Genomic DNA, 26,497 nt, shown 5'->3' on the forward strand with positions numbered 1-26,497 from the left:
ATGAAGCGACGGAGGATGAACAAGCTATACATAGGGAACCTCAGTCCCGCCGCCACCGTCGACGACCTCAAGCAGCTTTTTGGGGAGAGGAAGCTGCCCCTGTCCGGCCAGGTCCTGCTCAAGTCGGGTTACGCCTTCGTGGATTACCCGGACCAAAACTGGGCCATCCGGGCTATCGAGACCCTCTCGGGTAAGCCAGGCAAGGGAGCCCATACCCCCTCAACGCCAGCATCCCACGGCTCTCCCTCGCCTGCGCGGGGGCTCCCCCATCCCGCTGACCTCGCTCCCCAGACATCCCGCCGTTCCCCGTCCGTGTATGTGTGTCCCCCGCCTCATTCTCTCCCTTCCCTCCTTCCCGCGGCCGCCCCAGCTCTTTCCAACATCGGGTATTTTTCGCTGATTTTTTTCTTCGATTTTATTAAGAAGCGATCAGGCGCGGAGCCCCCTGACCCGCCGCCCCTCCAGCACCCGTTCCCCCTTGGGAACCATTTTACGAGGTGTCCTGCTCGAATTCCCTGGGGGCGCAGAGCAAAGGGCGGCCGAAGGGGCGGCTGGGGGCCAGCGGCTGAGGAGGCGCAGGCAGAGCACCGGCAGGGCGGGTGCGTGCAGGCCGGGGCGGCGGCGGGGCAGGCGGCCCCGGGGCGGGTATGATAGTGGTGGATTTGGAGTCGGATTTATGGGGAGTTCGGGGGTGGGCTGCCCAGGGTGATGCTGAGCGCCCCGCTGTCTCCGCAGGGAAAGTGGAGCTGCACGGCAAAGTGATGGAAGTGGACTATTCCGTGCCCAAAAAGCTCAGGTAACTCCTCGCCACCACCGCCACCCACTCCACCCCTCCGCCGTGCCACCGGGCCTGGGGGAGGAGGGTGGGAAGCGCCGGGAGCGGGGAGAGGGGGAGGCGGGAGTCCCACCGGGTTTTACTTTCGCTCTGGAAAGGGGAGGCAGGGGAATGGAGCTCCCGGCCCACGACAAAGCTCCTGTGGGGGTCCCGGCCGCGGGTGGTGGTGGGTCTGGCCCCCGACCCGGTGCCGGGCAGCCGTTGCTGGGCGTGTGGGCACTCAGCCGGTGTCAGTAGAGAACTGCCTCTCGCGTCGGGTTTTTTTTTGGTTGGTTGGTTGGTTTTCTTTCTTTTTTTTTTTTTTTTTTGGGGGGGGGGGGGCGGTGTGTATGAAAAACGCTCTTTTTCCCCCCTGCCTTTTCCTGGGGTGAGCTGGGAGTTAACACCCAGGGAGGTTGTGCCTTACAGTGGGGCTGCCAGTGGCGTGGGAAGATGCTGTTTCTAAAGTAATTCAGCAATTTCCTTTTCCTAAATACCTTCTTTTCTCCCGTTATTCTGCCGGAGGATCCAAAACCCCGACGCGTTCGTACATTGCGTCGAAGTGTGCCTTCTGATGTTCCTCAGGGTTGGGGAGTCCCGGTACCAGCTACACAGGGACAGGGATCCGTGTGTTTGATAAGAGAAAATCAATCCCAGGACCATGTTGCGTAGCTGCCTTGTCACGGGATTGTTCCACCCTCAGCGTGTGTTGGGATAAAAGATCTGTGTGCTGGAATAAAAATCCTGTTGGATGAATCTACAGGCTAATTTGCTGCTGGAGGTGTGGAGGTTTGGCCTGTGATTGATGTTGGAGTATTAATTTTGGAATTATGAGGGGAAAGGGGGAGAATGCTGTTGTGTAATTGAGGCTCGGTGGTGGAACGTCTTGTGCCCAGCATCACGTGTGCCAGAGCAGGATTTCTTCGTCTGGGATCACACGTTGTCTTACCTTAAAAAAAAAAAAAAAATCCTGAAAAGCAAGCAACAAAATAATCCCAGCTGTAATATTACTAACCTAAATCTTTGCAGCAGCCTTAGGCTGGTCTAACTGATGACTTTTAAGAGAGTGATGGATCCAGAAATTGGGAATGTGCGATGATAGTATGGACTTAGAACTTGACCTTTACCATGTATGAAGAGGATGTAAACAAGGAATTCATCTTTACCTAAATTCTCTGTCAGGCAGGTGTCCTTCTGCTTGTCCCTCTGAGTTTTAAAAGAAAAATCTTTTTTTTAACTTAAACAGCCCAGAAACAAATACTGATTTTGCATGTCTGTTTTCAGCTGCCTCCAAATTTTCTTTTCCATCTCAGCTCCTAAATTTCCCCAGATTATTGAGATCTAATGTAGCTTTTTTTTCCCCAAAACTAAAAAATACATTAATTAATATATCCAGTTAGAAGGGCCATGCCTCTGCCTCAGACTATAGATTTTATTTTTATAATGTGATTTTTTTGGCAGAGAGCAGAGCTTCACATGGTCATGTTTTAGCTATCCTCCCCCTAAATTTGTAGAAAACCCAATTTTTGTAGTTGTGGTCGTGTTCCAGAGAATTGCTGGGAATTCACTGAGGGGGTTCAAATGGTGAAATCCCGCAGTTGTTTAAATAAGTTTGTGCTTTAATTGGGTTTGGGGAACCTGAGCCCCTCTTGGCTCTCATCCCCCAGCATTTCTGTGTCATGGGGATGGGGACCAGGAGGTGCTGATGCCAGACGCTAGCCCTCTGTGCCCAGATTCACCTGGAGTGCTTTATTTATATAACCAAATCTAACACAGATGTATTTTACCAATGCATTCAGACATAGATAAATATGGCTCGGTAAGAAATGAGCTGGAAAACACTGTCAACATCTCGCCCCCCATGGTAGGGAGAGGAAGAGATTTCCTCGAGGTGCTGCTGGGAGTTGCTGGCAGGGGGTTGTTTCTCCTTCTCCGAAGACAGGAATTAAAGGTGACGATGGTAGGAAGAAGCCTGAATGCTGCCTGCTCTGCCTCGCACAAGTTAAAAATCAGCCATTCTGCTGCTGTACAAAGGCTTTGGGCTTCTATAGGAAGGATCCAACAGTGTCTCAATTGTTGTTGTTTCCCTTGTACATACTGTATTGTGCCTTAGAGAATGAAAGCAAAAAAACCCCCAAACCTTCACAACCTTCTCTCTTAATCAACATTTTAAATTTTTGAATTAAATTTTAAATTAATTTTTTAATTCAGCAGAGATTGATTTTATTTGCTTAAAGCAGGACAATTTAATCCCTCATGAAGAGTGTTTTGTATCTCGGAGCGTGGTGGTGAGGGAAGCATCAGCATCATTCTTCTTTCAGATAGATTGTACATCTCTGAAATCTTTGAAAGTCCTGTTAGTGGGAAATATAGATTAAAAAAAACAAGAAAAATTATTTTCTGTGAAATACAGAAAGTAAAACCCAGCCACCCCAATGCTGACTTTTATACAAGGACTGGATAAAAATGATCTCTAAAGTATTGGGGTGTAGCCATGTGCCATTTAGTGTCTCCAAACCAGTGAAAAATCTTGTGTTCCCAACTGCAGAGGTGCCTTTTAATTTCTGTTTCTGCTGTAATCTTCAATTGTGAGAAGTAGAAGCGTGAGGGACATCTGAAGAGCAGGGAGTGGAAAGCTGATGGAGAGAGCTTGGGCTGGAAATCTCTATAATACTTTAAAAAAAGAATTTTTGCTATTGTAGCAAATGGCAAAACTTGGGTGGTTTTGTCCCAGACAGTGGTTGCTGTGGTGGGATAGTGATGCAAATGCCTGCCAGCTTTGCTGGGGGTGATTTTATAAGGCCTGCAGTATTGGCTCCTATTTCCAAAGGAATTATTCTTAAATAAATTTCTTATCTTGAGCATCAACCCAGTTCTTACTTCCACATATTTAGTTTGGTTGGGTTTTGTTGTTGGTTGGTTTGGTGTGTTTGTGTTTTTCTGGGTTTTAGGTGTTTTTTCTTCCCTACTTATTTATTTGTTTCTTCACACTCCCTTATTTTGAAACCCAAAATGCTGGTGATGTTAGGGTTTGGAACAAATGTACAAGCCCCTTTGTCTCCTCATTGGCAGCCCATCTTTTCTTTTTGACTGCACGTCATTAGTGGGATGCTTAATGAGGGCAGAAGAAATCCTTGTGCAAACTAGTTGCTTTGCCAGGAAAAGCCACCAGCAACCATGTGTGTGTCTGTCTGTAAATACATGAGGACCAGGGAAAGCACTTTCATGGCTCTCTGGTTCTAATAGCTCTAATTAAAAAAAAAAAAAAGAATTAGAGAAACATGAAGAGCAAGAAGAGATTTTTCTCCACCTTCAGCATGGGGAGGATTTACTTTGTTTTGCCAAGAGAACTAAACTTGCTGGAATTTTTTTGTTTTGTGGTAGCACTGGGCTGAAAATGGGAGTGCTGAAAGTGGGGCTGCTTTAGTCTGGGTTTTAAATATATACCTTCAATATATTTTAGTTGCTTTTATGCTTCTCTTACTCTATATAAATAACATATCTTTAAACATTTAAAGTGTCTTTTTAATATATATATATACACACACATATAAAAATATAAACAAATATATGTACATATCTTTTATGTATGTAGCAATAAAAGATATTATAAAGGTACTATATACATAATTTTAAAAAAATTTTTACTCTATAAATGCACATTTAAATATACATAAATTATATTTTTAAAATATATATCTTTAGAATCACAGAATCATTTTTGGCTGGAAAAGACCTTTAATTTGAGTCCAACTATTATTGAACTATAGAAAGATAGAGAGATCTGTATATGTATATACACACACAAACATAACTAAGACACTGCCAGGGCAGTGCTGATGGTGTGACACACAAGGAAGCCAACTCAGGCTGCCCTCTGGGTGTGCAACAGGTTTTCATCGATCCCAAATGGTGTTCCCTAAGGAGCTGCTCAGGAGAAACCCCTTGGAGGTGATTCTTTCCTAGGTGGACTCTAGTGCTAGTTGTACCGAGGTGCAATGCCATTACTTGTTATATTCTCAGGACGTGGATAAACTGGGAGCTGGTGGCATTTCCCTTGTTTTATTTTTCTTTGGCTGCCTTTTCACTTGGTTCTTTGCCACCTGCTGGGATGCAGGGGTGGGAGCAGGGTGTCATTGGGGGTGGGAGTGGAGTGGCATCAAGGATGGGAGCAGGGTTGTATTCTGGATGCAGAACAGGAAGGATGTTGGGGACAGACCAAGAACATGAATTCCCTATGATTTTTGTTGGTTCATAGTTCTTCTGACAGTTTGAACTTGCCCTTCTGCCCTGTTGGGCATTGCATTGATGCCCTGCCTACCCCTACTCACTGCCCATCCGCTCTCCCTGGGCTGGGGCAGGGATGGTTCAATGGCTGCGGCTGGCAGGGGACAAGAGCACAGCACTGCAGCTCTGCACGTCCCTTGCATGCCCAGCACGCCAGGGCTTGCAGCCTGTGGAGCTGGTGGCCATGCTTCTGCACACAGCTTGGGTTTTTTTCTCCCCACCTGCTTGTTTGTTTGGGTTTTTTTCCCCGCCCCTTCCACTCCCCTACTCACTAATCTTGAAAAGCTGTGGCCAGATGGGACGTTTCCCATTCATCCCTGTTGTTAACACATCCCCAGCTCAGGGGTGCATCCATCTCCTGCCCTCTCCGGTCGCCCCCGCGCAGTCCCTCGGCAGGTTGCTCATGCTGCGGAAGAGGACAAGGCTTTAACTGGAACGGATTTTAATTCCTTAAGAGCGTCAAGGCAAAACCCCTGGGCTGGGAGAGGATCTGGAGCAGACACATCCGCGATGCTCTTGGCAACTGGTTGAAACTGGGGCAGCTCTTTAATGCTTATCCAGCCTGGTGCTGACGGAGCTGTCGCTTGTTAAGATCCACTGCTGAATCGGGTTGGGCAAGAGCAAAACTTGTCAAGGATGACCCTGATAGACCAAAAAATATATGTAATGAGAAAGAGACACAAACCCAACAGCTGCTTTAATCCCTACCTGATTAGGGAAGCATTCCTGTCTCAGCCTCCCAGCTGCTGGGTTTGAAGAATTAAGGTGGGACTGAGTTTGATCCCTATGTGATGATGACCATCATTTTTTCTAGATATTTTCTTGTCTGGGACAAACACTCTATAAAAGCAGACAGGGCTGTGGGGGAGATGGTTGGTTTCCAGTATGTTTCCTCTCTCTTATTTTTTTCCCTGACTCTCTTGGAAAAACAATATTTATTGAAAACAGGAGCTGTCAGGCAGCATTTTCTCTACTCTTCAATACTGATCTGAGATGGAAGGTAGCTTTACTACAGTAAGATATTACAAAGCTTAACTAGGAAAAAACCCAAAACATCAGAAACCCAAAACAAAACTAAACTTTTTTTTGGGGGGAGGGAGAGGTCAAAGAGTGGTGAAGCTGTCCTTTATGTACCACATTGAAGCTGGCTTAACAAAATTGAGTTTCTGGTTCCCAAATGCTTGTGGTGGGGGAAGAAGCTCCTCTGGAAGAGGAGACCAGGGGATGGTGGGTAGTCCATGGAGCTGCTGCCTGGTGGTCAGGGGAAGGATGGACAAACACGGGGAGGGCTTGTGTAAGTTGGGCAGAAGGTCTGGTGGCTTGTTTTCATTTCACATCATCTGAACATTGCTCTTCTTCCTCTGTGTCCCTGGATTTCTGGGATGGTCACTACTTATTACTTCCCTGGGAGCTATCATGAGAAGGACACAGAACTGTTGGAGTGAGTCCAGAGGAGGGCCACAAAGATGATCCAAGGGCTGATGCACCTCTGCTGTGAGGATAGGCTGAGGAAGCTGGTGGTGTTTAGCCTGGAGAAGATTCCAGGGTGATCTTATAGCTGCCTTCCCATAGCTGAAAGGAGCCTACAGGAAAGTTGGAGAGGGACTTTTCATAAGGGTGCCTAGGGACACGACAAGGGGCAATGGTTTTTAGTTGAGGGAGAGTAGGTTTAGACTGGATCTTAGGAACAAGTTCTTCAATATGAGGGTGGTGGGACTCTGGAATAAGTTGCCCAGGGAGGTTGTGGATGCCCCTTCCCTGGAAGTGTTCAAGGCCAGGTTGGATGAGGCCTTGAGTAACCAAGTTTAATTTAAAGGTGTCTCTGCCTGTGACAGAGGTGTTGGCGTAGATGATCTCTGAGGTCTCCTCCAGCCTAAGACATCTATGATTTCCTGAGGATGCTCCTGATTGCTGCAGGTACTTTGGCAGCATCCTTATAACTGTGTTACTTGTGATGCCCCCCCAGATTCAGTTTCACAGGGCAGATGGTTGTCCACCACAAGGTTCTGACTGTCCCGTCCTATTAAATCAGGAGCAAGAGGAGGGTGCTGATGATGTAGTGGAAGAAGGATCATGTGCAGCACACCAACCTCCAGTGCTGCAGTGCCTGCCCCTCCCTAGCCCTGGCTGGTTTGGGTCATAATGAAAGTCAGTGTTTCCTTCTGTTCTTGCCTTGATGTCTGGCCCAATGCTACCTGAAAAACTCTCTATCTGCCAAAATTGTTTGCAGAGGCTCAGGGTGCATTTGTGTAGTGAGCAGCTAGTGCAGGGACCAGCCTTGCCACTTGGGCCAAAGTTTGAAGGTCTCGTTTTCCAGCTGTGTCTGTGAGGTGGCTTGGTTTGAAAACTCATCTCTGATTCCCGAGAGGTGGTCTGGCTCTGCTCTGACCAGAGCATCAGAGCTGGACCAGGTGAGATTATGCCTACAATCATGAATGCTGATCCAGGTGGACAGTGGATGAGTTCATGGCTTGGCTGGATCCTCTGTAGATGTGGATGTCTCAAAACTCCCCACTGCCCAAACATGTCTTCTTCCACAGGCTGGGGGGGTGTTTGGTGGCCAATACCTCTTGGGAAGCCTTTGCAATTCTTGTTTTGCATCCATATCCCAAGGCTGCACCTCAGTGAGGTTGGGAATGCAACCACAGCCAGATTGGATGTGTTGGCCATTTCCAAGGGCAGGCCTTGGGGGATGTGTTTAGATTTCTCTATGGAAAGCAGCCCCACATTGCTTGGAAGTGGTGGGCATCAGCAGGATGCACCTTTGGAGTGCCCTCCTCAAGGGACAGCAGGGCTAGCCGTGGTGGGTCTTGTGGTCCTGTCCCCACCCAGCAGACCAGGCCAGGGCACTGCTGTCAGGGGGATGCATGTCCTAGCTGTGCCTGTGTGGCCATGACTGTGCAGAGGCTGTTTTCAGGTTTTCTTGGTAGCCAGAGGACAGAGCATTCTGGAGACAGCTTCAGCCCCAGCAAGTGGTGACTGGGGTGAAGCTGGCAGAAATGGCTTTCCCTGGGAATGAGCTGCTCCAGCTCAGCCTGGGGAAGTGAGATGCTTTGGCAGGCTGTCACCAGCTGCTGTCTGACTCATGGAAAGCCTTTGTCCTCTTGCCATGCTATGCCTGCAGACCCTAACCCAGGGCTTTGTCTTTGCAGGAGCAGGAAGATCCAGATCCGAAACATTCCTCCCCACCTGCAGTGGGAGGTAAGAAGCAGATGATCCTAAAACCATCCCATTCATCACTTCCTCCATCAGCTGTGCTGAGCAGCATGAGTTATGTGCTGCTGGAGTTTGTGGCCTGTACACAAGCCACCCTTTACCTTCCAGTAGTCCCAGGAGGGAGGTGGGGCATGAACTGGGCTCCATCTCCTGCCTGCTTTTGGATCCCTGAGCCATGGGGCAGCTTCCAGGAGTGGGGGTGATCGCTGGGATAGGGGGACGAAGGTGGATGAAGGAATTCAAGTATCTGGGTAACACTGGCTCTTTGGAAGGTGTCTGTGGGTGAAGCAGGTTCTTCCCCTGTCTGCTCCTTGTGTGTCCAGAAGCCTCTTCTGCATGCTTCACCTGCCCCATTTGCTGCTCTCTCCCTCAGGTGCTGGATGGCCTATTAGCTCAGTATGGGATGGTGGAGAATGTAGAGCAAGGTAAGATGGCCCAGCATGGTCTGGTACACTGTGTAAAAGTCCCAGTGCTGCTCCCAAGCATTGCCCATGCTGGAGAAAACCCAGTGGAGTAAAACCTAGTTTTCCCAGTCATTTGTACTGGGCTAAAATGGTTTTCCCTGTGGACACAAGCCCTGCTGGCAGAGGTGGAGCCACCTATCTGGTGGCAGGATGTCATGGGCTATCAGCTCTCCATCCCCAGGGCTTCTGGTTGCTTGCAAATTCAAAAACCAATTGTCCCTGCAAGCGAAAATGAGCTTGAGGGTTGTTTGGGGTCTTCTGGTGTATTGGAGATGTCCAGCTGTGCATAATTCTTGGCAAGGGTGGCAGGATCTGGCCATGGCACCTTCTGGTCCTTTGCCGTCCCAGTCCAGTCCTTGTGATGGTGGAAAATGAACAGTGCACAAGGATGCACAATGGCTGGGGCTGTCCCCAGTGGGACAGGCATTACCTTTCCACCATCTCCCCCTGAATCATAGAATCACTGGTGAATCCTTGGTGGGAGGAGGCTGGGAGCAGTGGCAGTGTTGTTCTCCACCCTTGCTCTAACTTCTCCTCTTGCTTTTTCTCCAGTCAACACAGACACAGAAACTGCTGTTGTTAACGTAACTTATGCAACTAAAGAAGAAGCAAAAGTGTAAGTGGGGCTTGTTTCCTTCTGTCTGTATTTTAACACTACTCAAACTTTTCCTGAAAATTCTTGGATATCTTCCAGGATTATTCTTGTCTCTTACAGTGTGAGCTTCAAGTGCCTTAAGGGTTCTCTGTGTATCTTCTGAAGGTACAGCAAGCAGATGATGGTTTTATCTTGAGCTGTGTCTTCTGTCAGCTCTCTTGCTGGGCAGTCTCCTTGCCTTCTTTTGCATAGGAGATGGAGTTTCTTGTAGTGTTCCATCATGCAGGCACTGCTGGTCCAGCTTGGGGCCATCAGCCCTGTAGTGGTCCACTCTTCCTCTGTGCCTTCTCTTGTTCCCAGGGACGTCTCCTAGATGTACCATGTTGCAGTTCACCTTGGACAGTGAACTTCCTATAAGGTCCTCTGTAGGGATGCAGTGGTCTTGTCTTAAGTGAGCAAAGTGCTCTGGAAAGCTGAGGGACAGGTTAGAGAAACGGTTTGTCAAGGAGTCTTCTTCCCAGGCTGGAAGTCTGGACCTAAACTAAAAATGCACTGGATTAATTGCCAGTCTGAATACTCAGCCTGAGCTGCTGAAGTGTTGGAATATGGTGAAGGAGGTGGGAGAGATGCTGAAGAAATGCTGCTATGATGGGAGATGTAAGTACGCTCCACCGTCTGGGGGAAAATTCAAGCTGGAGACCAAAGCGGGCAGAAACTGTCACCTCTTGCTTCCTGGAGTCAAGAGAAACCAGCTGGTCAGCTTACATGTGCTTGCAGCCCAGAAGGCAGCTCTGTCCTGGGCTGCATCAAACGAAGTGTGACCAGCAGGATGACCCTCTGCTCTGGAGAGACCCTCCCTGGAGTACCGCACCAGTTTAGGTGCCCCCAACACAAGAAGGACATCAAACTGCTGGACTGATCCACAGAAAGCCACGAAGATGATCAGAGGGCTGGAGCACTTCCCCTGTAGGTACAGGCTGAGAGAGTTGGGGCTGTTCAGTCTGGAGAAGAGAAGGCTCCAGGGAGACCTTAGAGCAGCATTCCAGTACCTGAAGGGAGCTATAAGAGAGCTGGGGAGGGACTTTTCACAAGGGCTTGGAGTGATAGCATGAGGGGCAATGGCTTTGGGCTGGCAGAGGGGAGAATTAGACTGGAGATTAGGAAGAAATTCATTACAGTGAGGGTGGGGAGACACTGGAACAGGTTGCCCAGGGAGGTCATGGATGCCCCCACCCTGGAGGTGTTCAAGGCCAGAATGGACACTGCCTTGAGCAACCTGATCTAGTGGGAGGTGTCCCAGCCCATGGCAGGGTGGTTGGAACTAGATGATCTTTAAGGTCCCCTCCAACCCAACGCATTCTATGATTCTATGACTTCTAATAGGCTGTCACAAAGTTCTTCTGCCATGGAGAAGAGAGGGCCTCTGAGTGGATAAATAACTGGTTAGAGGAGGTGAGAGGGAGCCACAGGTTCATGGCCAGTTTCTGCAGGAAAGTAGAGCAGCAAAGGGAAATTACCTGCATGGTGTGCAGCAGAGTTGGAAAGAAATGTCACTCATCAAGATTTGTAGAATCAGAGAATTGTTAGGGTTGGAAGGGACCTCAGGGATTATCTAGTTCCAATCCCCCTGCCATGGGCAGGGATACCTCACACTAGATCAGGTTGCTCAGAGCCACATCCAGCTTTCAAAGGATGGAAGAACGTGATGAGGCTGTGCATCAGGGCACAGGGTTCTGGTAAGATGTTCTGAAAGACCTGTGATAGCCAGCAGAGGAGAACAGAACAAATTAAGGGTTACTTCTAAAATGTAGGGATAATTTCAAGGAGACTGCTTTGTTCCAGGCTTGTAGATGACTTTAGCTCTGTGCTGGAGACCAACCCTCAGCTGGCTGTGAGTCTGTAGTGAGCTCATCTTGTACTTAGTCACCAGGGTATTTTTGATATGACCAAGGGCCAGGCTGATACCATGCAAGGAAGAGCCTTTGCCAGAGTCCATCTGCAGATGAGTGTTACAGTAATTTCTCATCAGAGTTGACCTATCACAAGGTTGGACTTGTAAGGACAGACATGACAGAATCAGCATGGTTGGAAAGGATCTTCAGGATCATTGAGTCCAGCCATTACCTAACTCTGCCAGGGTCACTACTACACCACATCCTTGAGCACCATATTGAGATGGTTTTTAAATACATCCAGGGATGAGGATTCAACCACTTCCCTGGGCAGCCTGTTCCAGTCTTGGAGAACCCTTTCAGTATCAAAGTTTTTCTTTATGTCCAACCTAAACTTCCCCTGGCATAACTTGAGTCCTGTCAGATGTCTTATTAATTCTGACTTGTAAGAGGAGGCCAACACCCATCTAGCTACAGCTTCCTTCTGTGGAGTTGTAGAGATAACGACGTCTCCCCTTAGCTTCCTCTTTTCCAGGCTGAACAACCCCAGTTCCCTCAGCTGCTTCTCACCAGACCTGTTCACCAGACCCTTCACCACCTTTCTTGCCCTTCCTCTGGACCTGCTCCAGCACCTCGGTGTCCCTCTTGGAGTGAGGGGCCCAAACCAGAACCCAGTATGCAAGGAGTGGCCTCGAAAGTGCTGAGGGGACAGTCACCTCTCTAGTTCTGCTGATTAAGGCAAGGATGCTGGTGGCTTTCTTGGCCACCAGGGCACATGCTGGCTTGTCTTCAGCTGTTGTCAACCAGCATCTCCAGGTCTTTCTCTGCCAGGCACTCTGCCCCAAGCCTGGACCCAAGTGCAGGAGCCCGCACTTGGCCTTGTTGAATCTCATCTCATTGGCTTTGGCCTTTGTTCAGGTCCCTCTGCAGAGCCTTCCTACCCTCAAGCAGATCAACACTTCCACCTAACTTGGTGTCGTCTGCAGACTTACTAAGGGTGCTCTCAATCTCCTTGTCAATGCCATTGATAAAGACATTAAAACAGGAGTGGTGCCAGCACTGAGCCCTAGGGAACACCACTTGTGTCCAGCTGCAGACTGGAGTTAACTCCATTCCCCACCACTCTCTGTGCCCAGCCCTCCAGCCAGTGCTTGATCCAGCAGGGTGTATGCTCATCCAGGCCCAGGGCAGCCAGTTTCCCCAGAAGGATGCTACATGGAACAGTGTCAAAGGCTCTACTGAAGCCCAGGTGAAAAACACCCACAGCCTTTCCCTCATTCACCCAGTTGGTCATCTTGTCATAGAAGGAGATGAGGTTCATTAAACTGCCCTTCATGAACCCATGCTGCCTGGGCCTGATCACCTGATTGTCCTGTAAATGGTGGGTTATGGCACACAAGATGATTCATTCCATGACCTTCTCTGGCACTGAGGTCTGTAGTTCCCTGGATCCTCCTTCCAGCCCTTCTTGTGGATGGGCATCACATTTGGTAATCTCCAGTCTGCTGGAACCTTTCAGGTTAGCCAGGGCTCCTGGCAACTCATGAGGAGGTGAGCACATCCACCAACTCCTTCAGCACTCTTGAGTGTAATCTGTCTCACCCCGTAGACTTTTGCAGCAGGTCACTCATTATTTCCTCGAACTATGGAGGTTTCCTTCTGTTCCTCATTCCTGTTTTCCAGCTTGAGGGGCTGGCTATTCAACAAACAACTATCAAAGACTGAGGTGAAAAAGGCATTAAAGCACCTCAGCCTTCTCCTCATCCTTAGTCACTGTCTCCCTCTGCATCCAATAGAGGATGGAGATTCTCCCTTGTCCTCCTCTTGTTGATAATGTGTTCATAGAAGCATTTTTTTATTCTGTTTTACAGCAGTGGCTAGACTGAGTTCTGATTGATCTTTGTCCCTTCTAATTTTCTCCCTGGGTAGCTTCACTGTGTCTTTGTAGTTCTCCTGAGTGACCTGTCCCCCTTTCCAAAGACCATGGATTCTCCTTGTGTTCCTGAGCTCCAGACAGAGCTCTCCATTCAGCTGGGCTGTGTCTTCCCCACCATGGTGATGGCCTGCTCCTGAGTTTTTCAGATTTCCTTCTTGAAGCATGCCCAGCCTTCCTCAACTCATTTGTCCTTCAGGATGGCCTCCCAAGGGACACTGCCAAATATCCAAAGTGAGATGTGGTAGGAAGAAGGAGGAAGTATGGCTGAAGTTATCATTGCTTGCAAGCAATGTCATCACACTGCTGAACAGGGGCTTGAGGGGGATGAAGAGTCCATGTACTGCATTCCCAGTCTTGCTGAGCTGGAAAGGGATCAAAACTTCCCAGTAGAGAGGCACTGGGGGTCACACCCTTCTCCTTGGAGCAGCAGCTCTTGTTTGAGCCCTCCTGTCACCATTTCCATATCCAAAAAGCCCACAAGAGCATTTCCATGCTGTGTGGTAGCTTCTGGCCAGCATTTTCCCCAGGTGAAGTGGCAGATCCTCAGGCTAGCATCCCATCTCCACTGTGGAGACAAACTGTGCTAGCCCTGGTGTTACCCACTTGGAAGGGAACATTACCCCATGCTATGGGGCTTGCATGGGGAAAGTGGGGGACTCTGTGTTCCCTTGGCTGCCTTCTCCAAACTGGGAAGGGAGGAGGATGCAGGGCTGGGGAGGGCAAGCCTACAAGGGCAGGTGCTTGGTGTATGGGAGGTATACCCATTGGAAAGCCCCTCACCACTTTTCTCACCTTGCAGAGCAATTGAGAAGCTGAGCGACCACCAGTTTGAGAACTATTCCTTCAAGATTTCCTACCTCCTGGATGAAGAGGTGAGCTCCCCTCCACCCCCCCAGCGGTCCCGCCGCGGGGGCCACTCTTCCAGGGAGCAGGGCTCCTCCCCAGGGGGCTCCTCACAGCCCAAACAGCTCGAGTTCCCACTGCGGATGCTGGTGCCCACGCAGTTTGTTGGTGCGATCATAGGAAAGGAGGGCTTGACCATAAAGAATCTTACTAAGCAAACCCAGTCCAAGTAAGTACCATGAATGGTTTTGTTTCCTTCCTCAGGGTACTCTAGGTCTGTGGCATGGATCCTCCCTGTGCCTGGGGCTTTGGAGTGCTGGCTAGTGCTGTTTTCTTGGGGTGCAACCCTCATGGGATGGTGGCAGAACCCAGGTCCTAAACAGTTCTTGCCTGCCAGGGTGATCTGGTTGCAGCAAGAGGGGGATGCACGTTTAAACAGGCTAGGAATAGGGCACCAAAGCTTGATCACCAAAACAGCTGGGGACAGGGCTTTAGGGAGAAATGGCAGATTTGGGGGATAAAGTGCTGAAGAGGGATCCCAGGTACAGTGGTTGATGCCCACGTGGTACTTGGCTTTGGGATTTTCTCATCCCACAGCACCCTCTATGGGCTAGGGCTGTTGCAGGGGAGAGGGGACACCATGGGAGCAGAGCACTGCCATGAGAAGGACGATCTCTTTGTAAGTTCAAAGCCTCTCTTTTTGCAGTCTAACATTTTTATTTTTGAAGACAAAAAAAAAAAAAAAAGGGGGACTGCCTTGCCAAAGTTTTCCATGTTTCTCTTGTCAATGTTCACATTGATTTCACCTCTGATTTTCTGCGTGGTTTTCCTGCATGCTTTGTTCCTGCCCGGATTTGTGTGTGTTTAACCCAAAGCTGTCTTCTGCCATGCTCATCATCCTGAACCCGTTGATCCCACAGGATATAGGACTCCTGTACCAGAGCATCCTCCAGGGCATCCTAGTTCTCAGACAAGCTTTTAGAGGCAAATTATTTGGTTATAGTACGTCTGCTTGACCAGGAGGTAGGAACATGTGCTGCTCTGCAGCTGAGCGAGCCAGACTCCACCGTTGGGTGTGCAGGAAGAGGCCTGTATAGAAAGGGGGCAGATGCATAGGGAGAGGAGCTCTTGGAACCTGGTTAGCTCTAGAGCATGGTTGCTGTGAGCTGGTCCTGGTTGGCTGCCAGCCCTTCTTCTCCAGGTGAGTCCCCTGGTGTGATGTGCAGTGGGTGTAGTTGTGTTCTCATCGCCCAAGACTGGATGATTGCCCTTTCCAAGCCCTGAGCCCAGGGAGAAGGTGGGAGGCACCAGATGTCAGTTTTTCCCAACCATTAGGCCAGATGCTGCCATCAAGCAGCCACTTCTGCCTGACTCAAAGACCTAGTGCTATGGAGGAAGTCCGTGCTCCCTGCTCTTACTCTCCTGACCTACCAGAAGAGGCCCTATGCCATGGTGGCCCACCACCTCCACTCCAACCTTGAGCAAAGGGGACCTCATATGCACTTGATCTGAGACCGCTGCTGTCAGCCTGCAGCTCTGTCCCTTCTCAGGCCACCTTCACCCACCAGTGTGATGATGCTGGGGTCAAGGTTGCTGGTGACATGCCTGTTGCCTGTAGGCCCTTGCTCCTACCTGGAGCAGCACTGGCTCCTGAATTCCTCTGGTTATGTAGGACTTTACCCCTGTCTGCACACCCAGTGATGCTCAGAGATTCTCCTAAGCTCCAGGGGACAAATTGTTCCCAGGCTGAGCCATCTTCTTCTTTGGCTGAGGAGAGCCCCCACAACACTGCACAGTGACTGCAGTTCTTGTAACTTAAGGAGAAGAGGACCATTGCTACCAAGCAGCCATGGGGCCAGCATGACCCTACATGCACACTATACTGTCTGTCCACTTTGAGAGGGGCTGTCAGGGCTACCCCTCTGAAGTATTCCCAGTGTTCCTACTAAGGTGTCTTGAAGGTTTTTAATGCTACACCATGGGCAAACCTGCCCTGTTCCTGTGCCCCCATCCCTTCAGCTGCTCTGGTCTCCCCGCTTGCAGCACCTTGGGGTCCCTGGCATCTGCTGATGGGGTGAGGGTTTGAGGGTCCACCTCTCCATCCTTCTGGCAGAATGAAGCTGTGCAGCAGCATCACTGGGATGTGCTGGGAAGTCTAGAGCTGTCTTCCACCCTCCAGCTCCTTGTGGTGGGACATGCCTGAATGCACCACCTCCTTCCTGGTGCCCCATCTTCTCTCTGCAAACAGAGCTTCTGCCTGCACATCCCAGTTTGGGATTCATTGGAGGTCAGCCAGAAATCTAGCCCATGTCCATCTCCTGGGCTTGTCCAGGGTACTTGTCACTTCAGCCCATCCATGGCTCTTGGCCCTTCTTCAGAACAAAGGCTCAGCTACATGCCCTGTCTCCACCAGGCTCAGCTGCTTGTGGGTTGAAGAAGCTACCACACTCCTGGCTGTGGGGTTTGTTGGGATGGATTCCTCATTGGTTCCCCCTATCTGGAAGCATCAGCCTAGTGTGTCACATTGCAGCACTGCTCTGGAGCATGGTCTTGGCATTGTTTCTTGTGGCACTTAGTGATGCATTTGCCTTCTACCCAGTGCCTGCTGGGCACTGCCTCTGAAGAAACAGATCCTCCAGGTCAACCAACCTGATGGAGCTCCACAGCTGAGAGAACCTTAGAGAGTGTCATGCAACATGCAACTGGGTCACTGTATTCTGTAGACATAAATAAAGGGCAGGGAGAGCTTGGTGGTGACACTGTCTCCAGCATCTCATTGCACAGTCCAGGAAGGACCAGTCTGCTGCCTGAACAGCTCTGCCTGAATCCATAGGCAATCTGGAGAGATGTAGCCTGAAAAGGGGATCAGACTCTGTCTTCCTTCAGTCTTCATGCTCAGATGAAACCACTGGGGTCCCTTTTGAAGCTGGTAAGGTAGGCTCTTCCATTACGTCAGGGAAGGTTCACCCAACTGCACCCCACTACCTGTAAATGAAGCATTGTTGTTTCTACACAGTGCTTCCTGAGCTCCTGGAAGAGCTGACCTGTGCAAACCCACCATGACCCTGCAGCATCCAAATGTGGTGCTGGTTAGGGGTGACTGCACCACAACCTTGGCCTTGCATGCACAGCAGCACCCATGAATGATCCTGGTCAGGATGGGGACCTCTTATGAAAACAAAGACAAGGCTGGAGGGCACCACGTTGGAGCGCTGGTGGCGTTCACTGGGTGGCTGGAGTGGCCACTGCTGCACCTTCTGAGAAGATCTGGGCCAGCCCAGCCCTGGCTGCAGCAGTGACAGGGATGCTGAGGCGGTGGCTGACGGCAGGATGGCTGCATGGCATCATCCAGAGCGCACAGATCTGTGTGGAGAAGATGGAAAGGTTGCTTACCCCTGTTCTTCAAGACGTGGTTGACATGCAGGAGTCTCCTACCCTGCTTTCCTCTCTCCCTCTCTCTCAGGGCCTTTGCCAGGTACGGTTGAGCAGTGAGGAGCGAGCTGGAGGCCTGTGCCTCCTCGCAGCCCTGAGCTGAGGGGAGGAGCAGAGCAGCTAAGCACAGTCCCTGCGGGGCACAAGGGACAGCTTTCTGGTCTCCTGTGGAAGGAAGGGCGTGAGTACAAGAGCTGTTGTAGACGTGTGCCTCCATTGTGCCAAACACTGCCTGTGGTAAGTTGTCTTCTGTCCCAAAGGGGACGCGGTCGTCCTGGCAGCTGCTGCTTGCCAGACAGCCTCAGGTGTTGTGCAGAGATTGAGTTTGGAAGGGATCTCTGGAGTCGTCTAATCCAGTCTGCTCCCGAGTCAGACTGGCATCAAAGATGATAGACCAGATTGCTGAGGGCCTTGTCCAGCTGAGGATTTGTTCTGTCTGCTCTTGATGGATCATTTGTTGTTGATTGACATCCCTCAGCTGCCAGGCAGACCTTGGGTCACAAAGGTGATCGTAGCTCAAATCTGATCTAAACCAACTTGAAGTGAAACACTACCTGGGCTTGCATGAGACCAGGTGAGAGTAGGGGTACATCAGTCAGACCTGGGTTCACCCCAGAGCTTGAGCAGGTACTGAAATGAGCTTTCCTGTGAATAGCAAGCTCAGCTCCTGAGCTCTCAAAAGCCTTTGTGTGACATGACAGTAGGCACATCTCAGGGGGTTCTTCTCTGCTGGTTGTTTCCTTGTAGGGTTGACATCCATCGGAAGGAGAATGCTGGTGCTGCTGAGAAGCCAATCACCATCCATGCCACCCCAGAGGGCTGCTCTGAAGCATGTCGCATGATCCTTGATATCATGCAGAAGGAGGCTGATGAAACTAAATTGTAAGTGCCCCTTGCCCAGTGAGACTGGTGGGTTTGGTGGAAGGGAGGTGAACTCAGCCATCAGTGGAGAAGCAGCCATCTTCTGTCACTCCCCAGCCACTGAAGGAATTTAAGAGTTTCAGAGTAGACTCATGGGTCAGTTAACTTAATAGCTTCTCCATGATGGTGGCCTCAGAGTTATGTAGGCAAACTTGGAGAACAAACCCCCATGAAATACAGATGTGCCATTGGGCTTGGGAAATTCCTGAGTTCCCATTCCTCAGAAACTGAGGAGATAACAGTGGTCAGAAACAGTGGTGGTTCTTCTGCTCTTTCCACCACATGGTTAGTGCTTGTTGCTGGAGGTTGGTTTCCTGGAGAGATGAACCGTTAGATATTATTGGGTTTTTTAATCTCTTTTAGAGCAGAAGAGATTCCCTTGAAAATCTTAGCACACAACAGTCTGGTGGGGAGGTTGATTGGCAAGGAGGGCCGCAACCTCAAGAAGATTGAGCAGGACACAGGCACGAAGATCACCATCTCCCCGTAAGTCCTTTCCCTTCCATCCAGCATGAGAAGGGCAGCACTGAAGCCAGAAAACAGCAGTTGTGGCCTCCTACACATGTTCCCCATCCCGGGTGGGAATTCCTTGTGCCAGCTGAACAGTGGTGTTGGCCAAGACAAGGGTGTGTGGTCCCACACTGTCTCAAGGGGAAACTCATCTTTGATTTGAGTTTTCCATTTTATTTTAACTTACTTTTTTTTGTTTGGTTTTTTTTTTTTTTGGGTACCTTCAACCCAAAATGTGACACTGGGTGTGTCTGTGGGGTAGCTTGCAGGATTTAACCATTTATAACCCCGAGCGGACCATCACGGTGAAGGGCAGCACAGAGGCTTGCTGCAGTGCTGAAGTGGAGATCATGAAGAAGCTGCGAGAGGCCTACGAGAGTGATGTGGTGGCTGTTAATGTAAGCTCCCAGCCCTCCCACTTGGGATGCCCCTGCTAAAGTGGCCAGAAGAAAGTGGGGGGGGGGGGAGTCATTACAGCAAGGGTTGGTCCTCACCCGTCATGTCCACGCTATGTGGTGAGAACCCCAGAGAATGCACTCTGTCTTTTACGTGGTTGTCTTATGTCTTTGCTTTCCCAGCAACAAGCCAACCTGATCCCAGGACTGAATCTCAGTGCTTTGGGCATCTTCTCAACAGGACTGTCCATGTTCCCATCCACCCCAGGAGCCCGAGGGTCTGCAACAGCCACCCCATACCACCCGTTTGCAGTAAGTGCAAGAGGCTTTGGGGTGCAGGGGACACATTCTTAGGGGCAGAGTGGTCTCATTCTTTAGTTCTTGGGGCTTGGATGGACTCTCTATCTGGAGGAGCCCTGATGGGGAGCCTTGAACAAGAGCCACAACTCTTGACTGTTTGGGGAAGATGCTCATCATGGCAGCAAAACGGACAAGACAGGGAATGAATGTGGTTTGTCGCTGCTTGGATTTAGCTCTCTGGGAAGGTTGTGTTGTGCTGTGCTTAGCACAGTTCAGCATCTAAGTCCTGAGCCTAAGGACTGGCCTTGGCCCAAGGGCACTGCTCTCTGAAGGTGTCTGGGGGCAACCTGTGCTGATGCCAGCATGGAGAAAGCACATAGATGGTTTTTAGTCCTGGCCCCAAACCCACCACTGGATTGTGATGATCTGGACTTGCTTGTGCCCTGTGGGTCTGGCAGCTGAAGGGTTGTGCTTGCTGAGAATTGATCTTCACGTGAATTTGTATGCAAGGCTTTCCCTCTTGCTTGGGATGCTGTGGCAGAGTAAGCCTGGGAAACAGTTTCCAAAACATTGAGACTGCAGACAGGCAGGCTTGGTGCAGCATCAGGAGGACGTGCCAGCCAGAGTGCTGATGGAGACAGCCTACCCTCGGCCCAGTAGCACCTGCGGAGCTCTCAACAGACCCCCAGGCTCTGTGGTCTGTCTCTGTCAGGCTGAACACTGCACAGCTTAATTTACTTCTGCTGTTTTCTTTTCCTGGCAACGCCAGCAGCAGAGCAGTCGGAGGAGAACGGTGAGTGCCAGGCTGGTGGTGAGGAGGGATGGATGAGTGTGAGGTGTGTGACAGCCCTGCAGGGCAGTGAGGAGGGATGGATGAGTGTGAGGTGTGTGACAGCCCTGCAGGGCAGTGAGGAGGGATGGATGAGTGTGAGGTGTGTGACAGCCCTGCAGGGCAGTGAGGAGGGATGGATGAGCGTGAGGTGTGTGACGGCCCTGCAGGGCAGTGAGGAGGGAGGGATGAGTGTGAGGTGTGTGACGGCCCTGCAGGGCAGTGAGGAGGGATGGATGAGTGTGAGGTGTGTGACGGCCCTGCAGGGCAGTGAGGAGGGATGGATGAGCGTGAGGTGTGTGACGGCCCTGCAGGGCAGTGAGGAGGGATGGATGAGCGTGAGGTGTGTGACGGCCCTGCAGGGCAGTGAGGAGGGATGGATGAGCGTGAGGTGTGTGACGGCCCTGCAGGGCAGTGAGGAGGGATGGATGAGCGTGAGGTGTGTGACGGCCCTGCAGGGCAGTGAGGAGGGATGGATGAGTGTGAGGTGTGTGACGGCCCTGCAGGGCAGTGAGGAGGGATGGATGAGTGTGAGATGTGTGACAGCCCTGCAGGGCAGTGAGGAGGGATGGATGAGTGTGAGGTGTGTGACGGCCCTGCAGGGCAGTGAGGAGGGATGGATGAGTGTGAGGTGTGTGACAGCCCTGCAGGGCAGTGAGGAGGGATGGATGAGCGTGAGGTGTGTGACGGCCCTGCAGGGCAGTGAGGAGGGATGGATGAGCGTGAGGTGTGTGACGGCCCTGCAGGGCAGTGAGGAGGGATGGATGAGTGTGAGGTGTGTGACAGCCCTGCAGGGCAGTGAGGAGGGATGGATGAGCGTGAGGTGTGTGACGGCCCTGCAGGGCAGTGAGGAGGGATGGATGAGTGTGAGGTGTGTGACGGCCCTGCAGGGCAGTGAGGAGGGATGGATGAGCGTGAGGTGTGTGACGGCCCTGCAGGGCAGTGAGGAGGGATGGATGAGTGTGAGGTGTGTGACGGCCCTGCAGGGCAGTGAGGAGGGATGGATGAGTGTGAGGTGTGTGACGGCCCTGCAGGGCAGTGAGGAGGGATGGATGAGCGTGAGGTGTGTGACGGCCCTGCAGGGCAGTGAGGAGGGATGGATGAGCGTGAGGTGTGTGACGGCCCTGCAGGGCAGTGAGGAGGGATGGATGAGTGTGAGGTGTGTGACGGCCCTGCAGGGCAGTGAGGAGGGATGGATGAGTGTGAGGTGTGTGACGCCCTGCAGGGCAGTGAGGAGGGATGGATGAGCGTGAGGTGTGTGACGGCCCTGCAGGGCAGTGAGGAGGGATGGATGAGCGTGAGGTGTGTGACGGCCCTGCAGGGCAGTGAGGAGGGATGGATGAGTGTGAGGTGTGTGACAGCCCTGCAGGGCAGTGAGGAGGTCTGTCTTCACTGCCAGCCATGGAGGGGAGGAGGCTGCTTGCATTGGCAGTCTTTGGGAAATGCCTGCTCAAGTGTTTGTTCATGTGGTAGAGAGGAACTGACCAGGTCTTCTGAAGGGTGGTGTTCAGTGTGGGCTCCTTGACCCCAAAGCTCTGTGTAGCCTTTTTTAGGCCACCCTGGTGAGGCTAAGAGGTGCAATTGTCTCTGCCATATTTTTAACTTATTTTTTTTTAACAGTAAAACAAAGAGCTGGGGAAAAAATGAAAAGGAAACCAGCTTGGCTCTGGGGCAGCTCCTTCCACCCTAGTACTTTGTGTCTCACATCTTCATTTCTCCCCATGTCCTTGGCAGGACCTGGGTCTAGTGGCTGTAGCCTCCTTAACTTTGGAGCTCTAGGGACCTGTCAAGGATGTGGAGGATGAGGAAGGAGCTTCACAGTGAACAGGGAGAGATGAGAAGCCATGAGAACCAGCCGGGCAGGAGAGGACATGTTGGTGTAGGAAACATGGAGCAGCCTGTGGCCAAAAGTATGAGTTTGGTGTGAGAAGCAGCACAAAACCTCAGTGTGACAGGTTTAAGTAGAAGGCCAGGAGCAGCAAGAGCAGCATCTGCTGTGGGCAGGGGAGCTGGGTATTCTCCACCTGAGTAACCTTGCTTGATGGGGAGTGTCTGGTTGCATTGCCCAAATCCGGAGTGGGGGAGTCTGTTGCCAGGAGAATTGTCTGATGTACTTGAGACACAGAATAGTTGAGGGGTTGTGCTGGGCTGGGGTGCTGGCACACACCCACTGCTTTCTCCCTGTCCCCGTCCCAGATCATGGGAGAGTATCTTCAGCCTTTGTTTTTTCCTCTCTTGGAACTGGAGAAGGGGAGTGGTGGCAAAAGTTCAGTTGTCACCAAACCCCCACCTTCTCCTCAAGAGACTGATGGTGGTTACAGCACAGTTTTGGCTTTCCAGGCTTGTGACTGCTCCATAAGGCAGCAGGGGCAGGATAAACACTAGCAGGATACAGCCAAAAAAACAACAGCAGGGAGGGACTGGTGGGGGAAATGGGACTTCCTATCCACTTCCCAGCCCCATTGCGCTGTGTGGCAGGCACAGGATCCTGGCTGTAGCTCACCCCAATACACCCTTGGGTGTATCTGCACTCCCCAGGAGGGGTTTCAGGCACTGAAGGTTTGTCCCCGCATCCCTTCCAGACTCAGGGTGGTGACATGCTGCTCTGCATCAGGCTAGGGGTGGCTGGAAGGGGACTGGCATGTTGGCGGCATCACTGACCCTCATTTTCTCTCTGACCGCAGAGCTCCTCGGCATACCTCTCAGGTCGGTATGGAGCCCCTCCAGCTGGCACCTTCCCCCATCAGCACTCTGTAAGTGCCCTGGCATCCCCCTCCATGAGATCTTTGCTTGGACACCTTGGGAGGGTGGGAAACTACTGGCCCTGGGATGCTGGTAGAGGGGTAGTCACCCTCTGATCCAGCTGGTCCCCTGACCATCTTGCTCTTCCATGCCCTCACAAGCTGCCAGAGCAGGAGGTTGTGAACTTGTTCATCCCGACGCAGGCAGTGGGGGCCATCATTGGGAAGAAGGGGCAGCACATCAAGCAGCTGGCACGGTTTGCTGGTGCCTCCATCAAGGTGAGCAGGGCACTGTGGGGCTGGTCCCAGGCTTCATGTCTCGATTTCCCTATTCTGCTGCTGAGGGCAGCGAATGGGAGCCTGTAAGAAGCAGTTTTGATCCCCAAACTAGTACAAACTCAATCCTGCAACACACTTGTTATCAGCTCTGCTTGGGTGAGAGGGGATGCATGGGAAGATGTCCCTCGTAAGGGAGGTCTTGTCAAAGCAGGGTCACTCTCATGCCCCTTCTTCCACATCCTTCTGCAGATCGCCCCGGCAGAAGGTCCTGATGCCAGTGAGCGGATGGTCATAATCACAGGGCCACCTGAGGCTCAGTTCAAGGTATATTTGCCACAGGCTTGGGAGGATGCTAAGGGGCAATTCAGTAGCATATCTTTGATCACTGCTGTGCTGCCAGCTTGGATTTGCCTCTTTGAGTGCCTGGTACCATGGTTTCGATGCTGCTGGTTGTCAGCACATCATCACTGCCAGGGCACAGCAGGCAGTGGCCAGGACTGCTGCCTGGTGGTTTTTACTTCTCTTCTGTCTCCTCTCCAGGCCCAAGGCCGAATATTTGGGAAGCTGAAAGAGGAAAACTTCTTTAACCCAAAAGAAGAAGTGAAGCTTGAAGCCCACATCAAGGTGCCTTCCTTTGCTGCTGGCCGCGTGATAGGCAAAGGTGGCAAGACGGTAGGTGAGGGGTGCCAGGATGTTCCCCCATGCCCCAAGACTGCAGAGCTGGGCATCACCCTGTCCATCTTGCGGAGCAAAGCCCAGGTGCTCAGTGATCACAGCAACATCTTGACCCTAGCCCCATGTCCTGGTGGTGGCTCTGGCAGGGGGATTGGACTGGATGTTCTTTTGAGGTCCCTTCCAGCCCCTAACATGGGCAGTGAAGAATTTTGGTTCTTCACAACAAAACCCACCCAAGGCTTGCTTGTTTGCTCCAGGTGAATGAGCTGCAAAACTTAACTAGTGCAGAAGTCGTTGTGCCACGAGACCAAACCCCAGACGAGAACGAGGAGGTCGTCGTTAAAATAATTGGGCATTTCTTTGCCAGTCAGGTAAGGTTTGGTCATTTTCTGATACTCCCAGCCAGTTTAATCCACCAAGGAAAGCTGCTGAGCACAGTGCTGCTTGAGTATCCTGCTGCTCTGCTTTGGGTGGCTCCTGTGCAGTCACCATACACTAGAAGTGTTGTGGCAGCTCTGCCAGCACAGCACTAATATCAAAGATGGGCTTGACGTAGCTAAAAAAAAAAAAAAATCCTTGTCTTAGACACCATGCATAGTGGGACCCATGGTGTGAAACAGCTCCTCCCAGGTGTCTGTGCCATCAGGGAGCTCCTGCAGGTACCTGCATCCCACCTGGGTGCATGTACCACAACCTTGCTTGAGTGGCTGGTGGCACCCCAAAACTCAGGCTCTTGAGGAGTGATAGGAGAAGCACAAATAAAAAGCCTGCAGTGCTCCACTTGCAGCTGTACGGGAGCAGAGTGACACCTTTTGCACAACCTTAATTGAGGCTTGTCCTGTAATTAAAACTGTGGAGGGTGATGAGCAGCGAGATGCTGTTGCAGCTGGGAGTGGGGAACAGTGGCTGCTCCCGGTGCCCATCCTGACCTCCCGTTCTTGGTCCTTCCTCGTCAGACTGCACAGCGGAAGATCAGGGAAATCGTACAGCAGGTGAAGCAGCAGGAGCAGAAGCACACTCAGGGAGCCCCAGCCTCGCAGCACAGCAAGTGAGGCTCCCCCTGCTGGCCAGCACCGCCCGATGAATGTAACCACACCGCCACCGGACCGCCCCCAGCAGGTCACAGGAGCAAACCAAAGACCTCCCCGAGCCTCCTTCCCACTGCCAGGGCACTTTGAGGATCTGCAGTAGAAGGGTGCAGGGAGGCCTCTCTCCATCCCACAGCCTTCCCCTTAACTCCATCACTTCCTGATGCAATCCCTTTAGTTGGACTAACATAGGCAGAGAAAGTTTTGTATTTTTAATTTCCCAAAAGCCACCTGTTCTCAGCCAGGCATGGCTGGAGGAGCTCACCCAGCATGGGGTCAGGGGGCTGCAGCCACACAGCTTGATGCACATTGATCCTTAGAATTAATATATCAATAACAAAACTAACAACGGGGTTTGAGTTTTGGAAGAATTCTTTTTAATTTTTTTTTTTAAGTGGTCAGGGAAGAAGGATTTTCTTTCTTTTTTTTTTTTTCCAGCAAAAGCAGGCTTTTGTAGAGTTTAAAGGAAAGGAGCTAGTCCATTGGTTCTCTAATGCACAGTAGAGCAGAGACATAGGATTGCCAGCAGGGAAAAAAAAAACGAGCATTAAAAAGCAATTCCTTAAAGGCTTTGAGAAGAGCAGTGCCTGTATGAGCCAACAGAAGGGATACCATCTCCTAAAAGAGGAATCTCTTTCACATGCCCTTTCCTCTTAGCTTCACAGAATCTAAAAGTGGGGTTTGCATCCATTCTGTATCCCCTTTCCATCTGTCCCCTCTTTCTCTGCGTCACTGCCCGACACAGCACTGCTGGGCGCTGACAGCTCTGGAAAGTGATGGGCAGCACCAGCCCTGCCCCCCTTGATCTTTGGAGAGGAGGGTAACATGGGGGGAAGGAAGGAAAACCCAAGATTTACAAGAGGTTGTAAGCCCCTGGGCTGGAAAAACAGCTAGCAAAATTATTTTGGAATTGAAGACCCAACACCCCCATGACACATGTGTACACACACACACACACACAAACTACCTCAGGTTTTCATACCTCAGCACCTTGCGCTTGTGTTTCGCTCTTAGAGATTTTTGTATGCCTTGTAAAACTGATAGTTGGAGCATTTTTTTATTTTTTTAATAAAAAACAAGTTGGAAAATTATCTATGATCAAGTCAGCTGCGAGGTGGGAGAAGGAAACCATCCCATGTGTCCCAGAGCTCTTCTGTTGTCTCCTGCTAGCTGAGAGCCTGTGGCCATTCCTTCAGAGAAAGCTTGAGAAATGTTTGAAAAGAAAAAAAAACACACACCAAAACAAAAAAACCCAAGAAAAAACAAAGCAGCAGCAGAAC

General features: G+C 51.0%; 1 protein-coding gene across 3 annotated transcripts; it reads left to right on the plus strand.

Moving 5' to 3' along the window:
• On the plus strand, positions 1 to 25,181 carry IGF2BP2 (insulin like growth factor 2 mRNA binding protein 2). Of its 3 annotated transcripts, none has more exons than XM_054386338.1 (17): positions 1 to 190; positions 736 to 796; positions 8,254 to 8,302; positions 8,691 to 8,742; positions 9,334 to 9,397; positions 14,004 to 14,276; positions 18,227 to 18,361; positions 18,764 to 18,886; positions 19,173 to 19,308; positions 19,489 to 19,617; positions 20,375 to 20,398; positions 23,119 to 23,187; positions 23,338 to 23,454; positions 23,704 to 23,778; positions 23,995 to 24,126; positions 24,387 to 24,500; positions 25,086 to 25,181. In XM_054386338.1, exons 1-17 carry the CDS (start codon positions 1 to 3, stop codon positions 25,179 to 25,181), a joined length of 1,839 nt encoding a protein of 612 aa, XP_054242313.1. The 3 variants fall into 3 exon arrangements, with proteins under 3 accessions (XP_054242313.1, XP_054242312.1, XP_054242315.1); XM_054386337.1 differs by having other exon boundaries at positions 20,378 to 20,398; XM_054386340.1 differs by lacking the exons at positions 20,375 to 20,398; positions 23,119 to 23,187 and having other exon boundaries at positions 16 to 190.
• Positions 25,182 to 26,497: the final 1,316 nt, after the last annotated feature.

This window comes from Indicator indicator, chromosome 13, assembly GCF_027791375.1.
Source record: "Indicator indicator isolate 239-I01 chromosome 13, UM_Iind_1.1, whole genome shotgun sequence".
Classification (NCBI taxonomy): Eukaryota; Metazoa; Chordata; class Aves; order Piciformes; family Indicatoridae; genus Indicator; species Indicator indicator.